The 10,256-nt window shown below is 59.6% G+C and overlaps 1 protein-coding gene across 1 annotated transcript; it reads right to left on the bottom strand.

Moving 5' to 3' along the window:
• Nucleotides 1-516: 516 nt before the first annotated feature.
• METRN (meteorin, glial cell differentiation regulator) lies at nucleotides 517-5,109 on the bottom strand (the record flags this gene model as incomplete). Its single annotated transcript, XM_079780580.1, is given in 5 exon segments — nucleotides 517-3,318; nucleotides 3,410-3,469; nucleotides 4,353-4,526; nucleotides 4,529-4,766; nucleotides 5,017-5,109. Coding segments are annotated over 5 exon segments (882 nt in total). The 3' UTR covers nucleotides 517-3,001.
• Nucleotides 5,110-10,256: the final 5,147 nt, after the last annotated feature.

Here is a 10,256-nt window from a genome sequence, read left to right as displayed (position 1 = left end):
GGTATTTTGTGGAAAAGCCACTCTCAAGGGGCCAAAGAGCCGCATGTGGCTCAAGAGCCACAGTTTGCCGACCAAAGGTTTAGATAAATGTAAAACTGATAGGGGTTGAAACATAGAACTTAAACTCATAAATCACTGAATAGCCCTAGCTGGTTTTGCTCAGTGGATAGAGTGGACTGAAGGGTCCCGGGTTCTATTCCAGTCAAGGGCACATGCCAAGGTTGTGAGCTCGATCCCCCGTAGGGGGCGTGCAGGAGGCAGCCTATCAATGATTCTCTGGTCTTTGTTAAGATACTCTCTGGTTGCGGCGGGGGGAGGGAGGGGGGCGGGGGCTGGGGTGTGTCTGTAGGATGCCAGGTCTGTAGTCCATGAGAGAGGTCCTGGCTAGAGACCAAAATGCAGGGGTTGATGTTCTCTCTCTCTCTCTCTCTCTCTCTCTCTCTCTCTCTCTCTCTCTCTCTCCCTTCTTCTCTGAAATCAATAAAAATATATTATAACTAAATCACGGGGGGAAAAAGCTTGTTGACTAAATGTAGGCATCTAATTGGCTTCCCCATCATCCATACCCAACTCTCTCTAGTTCACATCTGACACTCTGCTCCTCCGCCTCTGGGCAACTGGGCAGCCGTGTGTGTGTGTGTGTGTGTGTGTGTGTGTGTGTGTGTGTCCATGTGAATGCACACACCCTGAAGTATTTCACAGGTGCCCCAAAGGCCAGCTTCCATAGGGCCAGCCCACGTGCTCACCACACTGGTTCCCCTTGGCCACTTCCCCAGGGCAAGCAAAGCCCCTGGCCCAAGACTTCCAGGGCTCCAGCCTGCCTGGTGTGGCTCAGGGGTTGAGCATTGACCTTTAAACCAGGAGGTCAGGGTTTGATTCCCAGTCAGGGCACATGCCCAGGTTGCAGGCTTGATCCCTAGTGAGGAGTGCACAGGAGACGGCCAATCAATGATTCTCTCTCATCATTGATGTTTCTATTTCTCTCTCCCTTCCTCTCTGAAATCAATAAAAATATATATTTTTTAAAATTCCAGGGCTCCAGTGGCCCTGCTAGCCACACCCACTCCTGCCCTTTGTGCACCTATAAAAGGGGGTGGTCATGGGAAGCTCAGGCAAGGCGTGGGGCAGGGGTTAGTTGCCAGTGTCCACCTAGGGCTCACTCCAGAGCAGCTGCCCATTATTGTGGACAGGTGGTCAGAGGCAGTCCAGTCACCAGTGGATGGGCCAGGGCCTCCTTCTAAATGAGCAGCTGTGGGGAGCTGGCCCAAGAACAGGGCAGGGCCAAGGGTAAGGGTGCAGCTCAGCCTTGTGGGGGAGCCCTCCTTGGGGCCTGCCCAAGTCAGGGAGGAGGAGGCCGGTCAGGGCACCCTCACTTCTTCCTCCTCTGGCCTTTGTTAAGATACTCTCTGGTTGGGGGCGGGGACGGGGGGGGGGGGGGAGTCTGTAGGATGCCTGGTCTGCAGTCCATGAGAGAGGTCCAGGCTGGAGACCAAAATGCAGGGGTCCTCAGCACATTGGTGGTATTTACTAGTGAAGCCATGAGCTTGGGGAGGTGAGGATGGCAAGAAGCCTCAGGAGGGGAGGAAGGGCAGAGGTGGGAGGAAGCCCCATGAGGCCTGCCTTCCAGGGTGGCTGTACTCCCCTCCCACCCTGAAACTCTCATCAGCCCCACAGTGAGTGAAAAGACAACCCCCCTCCCATGCATACACAGCTTCCAGGCAGCTCTCCATGGAAAGCTCGGTGTCCCCTGAACCTGGAGAAAGGGGTCCTGTGTATGGACACAGCCTTGTCCTTCTTCCAGACTCGGTTTCTGTCTGAAACATGGCAGGACCCCTGGCTCCCACCCGCACCCTTGGCTTCTTCCCCAGCGGGGAAGGCAGGTGAGGATGGGAAGCTATTTCTAGGGTTCAGCCCAGGCATCTCCCCAGACTTGAGCTTTTCTTTCCTGGGAATGATGGGGTTGGGGTGAGCAGAGTAAGCTCATTCAGGGGTCAGAAGCCCCCGCACTCCAGGCTTCAGCCCCCGTTCGTCAGCCTCAGGGCTGCCAGCTTTGTCCAACATCGCTGACCCTTTATGTGGCTGAAGCTGGAGGAAGGCAGGGGCAACAACAATGGGGCCAACCCTGGCCAGTTTGGCTCAGTGGATGGAGCGTCCGCCTGCAGACTGAAGGGTCCGGGGTTTGATTCCAGTCAAGGTCACATGCCCGGGGTTGCGGGCTCAATCCCCCGTAGGGGGCGTGCAGGAGGCAGCCTCTCAAGGATTCTCTCTCATCATTGATGTTTCTATCTCTCTCTTCCCCTTCCTCTCTGAAATCAATAAAAATATTTTTAAAAACAAACAAAAATTGGTTTAAAAAAAATGAGCGTGTGACTACCACATCAATGAGCAAATGAACAATTAAAATAACTTTATAAAAAAAATGGGGCCAGTGGTGGGAAATGCTCCTTAGAGGAACAGCAACAAGCAGGACCCCACAAGGGAGATCCCATGGGCTCTACACCACATCAAGATGCTCAGCCAGCTGCAGGGGCCTGCGGGCAGGAGGGAGCCAGGAGGACTCTGCTGGGCTCCCGTTGAACCAGAGAGAAGCAGGCACCCAGTCAAACTGCAGCCCCCTTCCTCCCAGGCTGGGAGTGATGTTGACCTTCCTGCCCCAAGGGACACAACCTGCCTCAGACCCTGGGAGTTAGGTCCCCTTGTCCACTCCCACTCTGAGCCTCGGAAGCACCTGACATTGGGGGCAGGAGCAGCAGAGCCGAAGCTCATGTGGGCGGGCAGTCCATACACACCCCACCCAGCAGCGTCCCCTCTCCATGGCCATGTGTAAAGTAGGCTGGGCTCAGGTACAGGACACTCGACCTACATTGACCACTGAAATCAATATTCTTATTGGTATTGCCACTCCCTCAGAAGCAGTTGGTACTGTGATGCCCTTTGGAGACCTCCCCCTCCCCACCCACCCTCCTCCTGGCCTCTCTCCAGAGCCCTGCTCCCACACCCCTCAGTCCAGCGCCACTTCAAAGGGGCAGAGGTGGTTGGTATGGGCAGCTGCATAGGCACGGCTGAATTCCTGAAAGCGGGGTGCACAGCCAAGCCAGGCCACACCAAAATGGCTCCAGCTCATGAAGAGGAAAGTGCCATGGCCAGAGCGGACACCACAGCGCAGTGGGGTGCGAATGGAGGCCTGCACTGGGCCCCCAGAGCCCCCTGCCTGGAACAGCGGCAGTGTCTGGCGGAGGACACGGACAGCTGCCACAGTGATAACAGACTCCTGCAGCTCTGTGTCGTGGGCAATCCTGTGGATGGTCCCATGGATCACTGCAGGGAGACATTGGCCAGTGGCTCGCATATAGGGGAGGGGAGGCCCAGGCTTCCCCCTCCGCCCCATTGGCGTGGCAGACTCTCTCACCAAAGTCGCTAGTGCACAAGGCCAGGAGGAGCTGGGTGTCATTACCGGGCCTGCAGGCACCTGCGTGCAGGGAAGATGGTCAGTGTAGGTCCTGCCCTCTTCTGGACCACCCAAGGCCTCCTCCCACCAACCAGAGGCAGGAGGGCCACAGCAAATGACCAGACACCCGCTCAGGGCCATGAGGCAGTTGGGATCCCAGGGAGCACACGTGTACAAACCCTGAAGACCCCCAACCCTGAAGACCCCCTGCATTCGGGGTGATGCTTGCAGGCTCATGCATGCACCCACACACGTGCATAGACACAGGCCTGAGGGTTGTGCCTAGCACACCCCACCTGAAGCTCAGTGTCCTGATGCATGCTCTGGCTCACCAATCTTGCATATGCAGTAACCCCTATGGGCTCCCAGCTGTCTCCAGGGCCCAGTCACCAGCGTGGGAGGTGGGGTGGGGGTTGGGGGGGCAGCAGTAGGATGGTGGGCACGGAGCCAGGAGGCAGAACAGAGACACTCCACCCGCTATGGGGTCAGGCTCCAAGTTCCAGGAGAGCAAAGAGCTGGGCCTGCTGCCCTGCAGGGAGGTGGGGCATCTCCATGGTGACAGGCTCACACTGGACTTTTGTTATATTGGGATGGGGGAGGGGAGGGAGGTCGCCACTGGAGGTTTTGATCCCTCCCCCGCCCGACCATCAACCCCAACCCCTTAGGGGCTAGGGACCTGGGTTGCCCAGACTGGCCTCCCCTTCCCCCTATTCTGTCACCTGCCGGCTCTTTCCCTAAGAGGAGTCATTGCCCCTCCCCCCGCTGGCCTGTTCCGGCGCTGCTCTAGCTGTGTGGCCTCTGAAAAGCGCCTCGGTTCCTCCCCGTGAGGTGGGGACGACAGGCATTTCCCACGTGGCCCGGGTAGGGTGCGACTTCACTGACTCCCGCCCGGTCCGTCACTCACCACCCGCGCCCAGACTGTGGGCCTGCGGAGGCAGCTCTGGACGCCGGTCCTCGCGCAGCTCGAAGCGGAAGGAGGCCACGCGGCGGCTGATGTCGCGGTGCGGGGTGGCCTGCAGGAAGGGGGCCCCACGCTCGCGAGGACCCCAGCGCACGCATCGGCCCGGACCGGGCCCTCAGTCAGCAGCAGCTCCAGGGCGCCGCCCGCCCGCTCAGCGAAGACCTGCACGCCCGCCGCGGGCCTCACAGGCTGCGGGCAGGCGATGCGGGGCCGCGCGCCGGGGTCCGAGCCGCCCAGGGTCAGGCGCAGCGCGCCGGCCGGGTGGAGCCACTCGATCCCGCCCTCCGCACAGGCCAGGGTCAGCTGCCCCGCGCTGCCGGGCTCCTGAGTCGGGCCGCTGGGGACAGATGCTCGGGACTGAGCCGAGGTCCGGCGTCCACGCCCAGCGCAGCCCCGCCCCGGCGGCCGCTACCCGCGGCCACACAGCTGCGTGCGCTCTGTGACGGAAACGGAGGCCTGGTGTCCTCTGCACCCCGAAGGGAGGGCCGGGATTCAGTGCGGGGAAGGAGCGCCCCCGCCCCAAACCCACAGGGCGGGCTACACCACCCCGCAGGCCCCGGCTAGAGAAGAGCGCGGCGCCAGGGCTGGCCGCGGGGGCAGTCCCTGCCCTCCAGCTGCGGCGGTCCTCCGGGAAGCCGGCGCGGGCGGCCGCGGCCCAGAGGCCGCAGCAGAGCGCGCAGAGCAGCGCATGGGGCGGCATGACGCCGGGACAGAGCGGCGGGAGCCGCCGGGATCCCCGGCCCCGGCCCCGGCCCGGCCGCGCGCAGCCCGTGCCGCTGGCCGCTAGGGCCGTGCGGGGCGGCGGAGCTGCAGGAGGCGGGCTGGGCGGGCGGCCAATCGCAGCGGCCCCGGAACTTTCCGCCAATCGCAGCGGCGGTCGCCTGAGCGGAGACCCCGGGAAAGGGTCTTAGCTTAGCTCTGCTTGCTCTGAGTCGCCCCCTCGAGGTGCCCCGCCCCCGTGCACCGTCCGGGTTAGCCTGCTGTCCTTTGAGCCCTTGGCCAGGGTGGGGGTGGGTTTGATGCCCACTGGAACGGTGGGGTGGGGTCGTTTCATCACGGGTGACCCTTTCCAAGATTGGGACCTGGGCTCTCAGCCCCCATCCCGCCCCAATCAGGACCCAACCAACCCCAGGAGGCGACAGATACCCAAGGGAGGTGTGGCCAGGTGCTTGGGCTCCTGGCACCTGTTGCAGGAGCCGAGGGGCAGTCCTGAGTCACAGAATCAGGCCCAGGAGGACCTGACATGGGACCTTGAAATGGGGACCACTCTTAAAATGAAACCAGAGGAGTGGGGGGCGGGGCACAGAGATTTCCCACAGCCAGGATTTCCTCTCAGGGGAGGGTCTGGGGAGTTGCTGGCCAATGGGGACTGGAGAGATTCCAGGCCTGGCAAAGACCCTGATGTGGGGGCCTTCAAAAGCCCTGGAAACCCTCAGGGTCAGCTCAGAGAGGCCTTAGCCACAAAGCCAGAACTCAAAACTCATGCCCAATCCCTTGGGGTCACTGAGAGCTTTAGCAGGATCTTTGGGAACCAGCATAGACTCTGTCATCTGTGGTGTGAGCTCTCCACCCCTACTGTCCCCAAACCCCAGCCCTCCTGCTACCCCTGGGCCGGACAGATGAGGGCAAATGGCCCAAGGGGAAGGGGGAGGTTGGAGCAGCTACCAAAATGAACATACCACTGCCCTTTCCCCTGGTCCCAGGGCCCTCCCAGGCCAAAGAAGGGCGAGACACCTACAGGGCGCAGCTGGTGGGATGAGAACCACCACCTATCACTACACAATAGCCAAAAGGTGCACACAACACAGTATCCATCAATGGATGAACAGATAAACAAAATGTGACCCGTCCGTACAGTAGAACTTGATTTAGCCTTAAAAAGGAAGAAAATTATGACATACACTACCATATGGATGGGGAGTTAGTACTTAACTGCTTGACGGGGACAGAGTTTCAGTTCGGAAAGATGAAACATTTTGGAGATGGACGGTGGTGATGGTACTTAAACACTACTGAACTGTACACCTAAAAATGGTTAAGATGGTTACGTTTTATGTTATGTGTATTTTACCCAATTAAAAATTAAAAAGGGTAGTCAAGGCCTCAGGCTGGACACTATTAGGCAAAAGAGGTGCTGTCGATGGAAGGGGGAGAGCACCAGATTAGCTGCTAGGGCTGCCCTTGCCAAGGTCGTGGGTCCGCTTATGGCTGGCTAGTCGCTGGGTCATCGGCCTGTCCCCCTGGCCTCTGAGGCAGAGAGTGGGCTCCAGGCGCCCTCCAGTGGCAGTATGAAGAAACAGCCTCAGACCCACCCTCAGCCAGCCTAGGGCCCCTGGCTCCCCACCTCAATCCTCTCTCCCCCCAGAATGGGTCAGTCTGTGGGTGCAAGGGAGAGGTTCCTGGGAGGCAGCCTGTTCCAGAAGGGGCACATGCCTAGCCATGAGCTGTATCTTCCTTCCCCAGGCTTCCCCTTCCCCTACCCCAGCCTCTTCTTTGAGGGGTCAGGCGATGATGTCGCCTACAGAAGACTCAGACAGGAGCCACCTGTCCTCACTTTGGTGTTGTTAGCCGTGGGCGTTCTGCTGCCTGTGGGACTGGGAGCCCAGAAGGCCATGTGTGGCCTTGATTGCTGTGTGTGCAGGACCAGACTCACTGCAGGTGCCCAGTAAATATCTGGAGAATGAGTGTGTGTGCCAATGAGTAAACGAGTGAGTGAATGAATGAGTGAGTGAATGATATCCCAAACCTCAGGAAAATCCCCTGATGTCTATGTTCAGTTTGGGAGCTCCTTTGCATCTCCCAGTTCCAGACCCTCAGTGCCCTGACTCTTCAAAAAGGACTTCCCTCCATTCCCACATAAAACCTAGATCCTGGTAAGTGGCTGGAGCTGATGCTGGGACAAAGAGCAGTGTCTGAGGTGAGCCCTGCCCTGACCAGTGCCTGGGACAGGTGGCACTGACCTCCAGCAGGGGAGGAAGCCTGCAGTGCTGCGGACACAGGCAAGGAACAAGGCAGGGTCTGGCCTGGATAGGGGCCTGGGGGAGCAACACAAAAGCCAAAGAAGAGTACCCCAAGTTCGGGGAACACAGGGTAAGGGCCCCAAGGCCAGGAAGGTGGCCAGTGGGAGGCAGTCAGGGCCAGCCCCAAGCCCATCGGCTAGAGCAGCGGTCGCCAACCTTTCGGACCCTGTGGAAAGAGGCTAGTGACCCAGTGACGAGCCAGCCATAAGATGGTCATATCTGCCAATCGCCCGCCCACCCCGCCTCCTGCAGCTCTGCCACCCAGATTAGCCGCTGGGCTAGAGGAGTTTGGGGACAGCGAACAGAGCCCCTGTGGAAATGGTGAGGAAGCCCAGGGAGAGAGGTCAAGCCTTCCACTTGCCCAAGACCTCCCACCTGGACTCCCACTTCAGCAAAAGCAGGAAAGAGGGAGAGATGTGGGCAGAGCAGAGGCCAGCCCCACCCATGTCACCAGCTGAGACTACGGTCACCCAGACCCCAGAAGCCAGGGCCACCTGCACTCCTGGGTGGGCCTGGGGGCCAGGGACAGCAGGTACAGTTTCCACAACTGAGGGCCAGGGGGTGCCAGGAACTCTCCAGAAACTGGGTCACCCAATGATGTGCTCTGATGGTGCCATGAACACGGGCCTGGATCACCGCTGTCCAGCCTGACCTAGGGAGCCCCAGGGTGCTGAAGTGACCAGCCCTCCCAGAGACCCCATCAGGGAGATGGTCATATCTGCCAACTCTTCCAGGCAGCCTGTACAACCTCTGGCTCCCCTTCACCTGCACCCCACTCCCTCACCCCCACCCCCACCCCAGGCAGAATCTGGCCTTGCCACCTATGATGAGCCTGCACCTTGGGACGTGGGGCAAGTTTCCTGTAGCCGGGATATTTTCCTCCCTTTGACAAGAAATACACACATACACACCTTGCATCTTCTCCAGGAGCCAAAAATGCAGTTGCGACTGATTTGCAGTTGAACTAAAAATAACTGCCAGACTCCAGCCAGGACTGGGAAAATATCCCATTGCTAGGAGACAACCGTTACCAGGAGACTGCCATTGCTAGGCGACAGGGTTGCCTTGGAGACAGCTAGGTCCTGAGTCATCCTCAGCCCTGGCTACTCCACTCCCCCAACCCAGTGCTTCCGGTAGGTTGGGCCTGGGTCCCAGGAGGAGGGAGAGCAGGGAGCAGAAGCTACAAGACAGCAGAGACCCACCACCTGCAGTTGGCCACCATGGCCACCCCAGGCTGAGAGGTTCTCATTCCTGTGGGCATCTATTCTGGCTGTGGAGTGTTGAGGAGCCAAACACATCTGTGGCCTGCCCGCCCCCCCCACAAGGACCCCTGCCTCTGGGTGGGGCCTGAGGCAATGAGGGGCACCGCGTCCATCTCATGGCTCCATGGCAGGAGGCTTCAGAGCTAGCGTAATCACTTCGGGCATGAGGCGCTTACCACCTGTGCTCTGCTAGGACCTTCAGGGCACCGCTGGGACCCCAGACCCATTTCCAAGGAGGGGAAGTACTTGCCTGAGGCTCCACATAGGGAGGGAGTATTTGGGCCTAGGCAGATGGCTCCAGGGCACACATACCACTCCAGAGCCCCCAAGGGAAGGCCTGATGACCTCCTGTGAGGAGAATCAGGGTGTTTCAGAGCCACTGCCTCAGGCCTTGATAGGCATGCCCATTCCCTGATGTGACAGTGGCTTCCTCTCTCTTAACCCCAGGATGCACCAACAGCCTCACTCCCCCTGACTCTGGAGCTGGAATCCCCCAGCAGCCTGGACTGGGGAGATTCCTTTGGGCCCAGGCATGAAGACAAGGGAGGGGTACTCCAGGTGAGAGATGCTCCAGGTGATGGACTTAGTACCCTCCTGGCCCTACAAGAAGGCCAGTGTAGCAGAAGCTCCAAGAATAATGGGCCAGGCTGTGGGCGGACAGTCCTGGAGTCAGGGGGCTTCGCAGGCTGCAGGACGGAGCCCGGGGAGGGTGGGGACCATATCTGCACTATAAAGGGATCCCTCTGCACCGGAGGGAACGGGTGGGTAGCAGCAGGGTTAGACCAGGGAGGCGGTAGGTACCATCAGCCATGGAGGAGAGAGACACCTGGCACAGGAAGAGGTGATGAAGGTAGAGAGGCAAGTCTCCACAGGTGCTCAGGAGGCAGGCCTTCCACCGTGTGTTTCAGATCCCTTTTGCTCTTCATTCAGATTCTCCCAAGGCAGGCAGGCTTCTCGGGTCCCCGAGAGGGCACAGCTTGCCCTCTCCCTGAGGCCCTCACACCTGCTGGGGGGCATGAGCTCCTCCCCGCCAAGCCTGACATGAAACCCTGCCTGCCAGTCAGGACAACGTCCACATCGGGGTCCACACCAGCTTGTGCCTGTGCGTATGGGGTGGAAGCTGAACTGGAAGGCCAGCCTGCCAGACTCCAACACCGGAGGTGACTGGATGGGCTGGACAACTCTTTTCTCAGTCACTCAAAATGTCTTCACGTGTCGCACCCTGCGTGCCCACACCAAGCCTCCTCCTTGATTCATTGTCGGTACAGGAGCAAGACGGATTCTTCAGTCCCTGTCACACCAGGGAGCTGCCTTCACCCAAGCCAGTGTCCCACACAGCAAGAACAGCACCCACACCCAAAACCAGCCAGGGTCCAGCCAGCCTGGTGCCCCCTCCCGCCGCCCCCATCTTCACTGGGTCCTGCTTCCAGTCATTAAGCTGCAAACACCAAACACCAGCCGGCTTCATATCCCAGCCCTGAGGCTCTCCCGGACGCAAAGACCCCATTTGGTCCCGCCCGGAGCAGAAACCTCAGGCTGGACACTGTTAGCTTTCGTCCTCCTCC

The sequence above is a fragment of the Cnephaeus nilssonii genome (assembly GCF_951640355.1).
Source record: "Cnephaeus nilssonii genome assembly, chromosome: 2".
In the NCBI taxonomy this organism is placed as follows: domain Eukaryota; kingdom Metazoa; phylum Chordata; class Mammalia; order Chiroptera; family Vespertilionidae; genus Cnephaeus; species Cnephaeus nilssonii.
The sequence above is the reverse complement of the archived record's forward strand: the minus strand, read 5'-3'. Positions and strand labels throughout refer to the sequence as shown.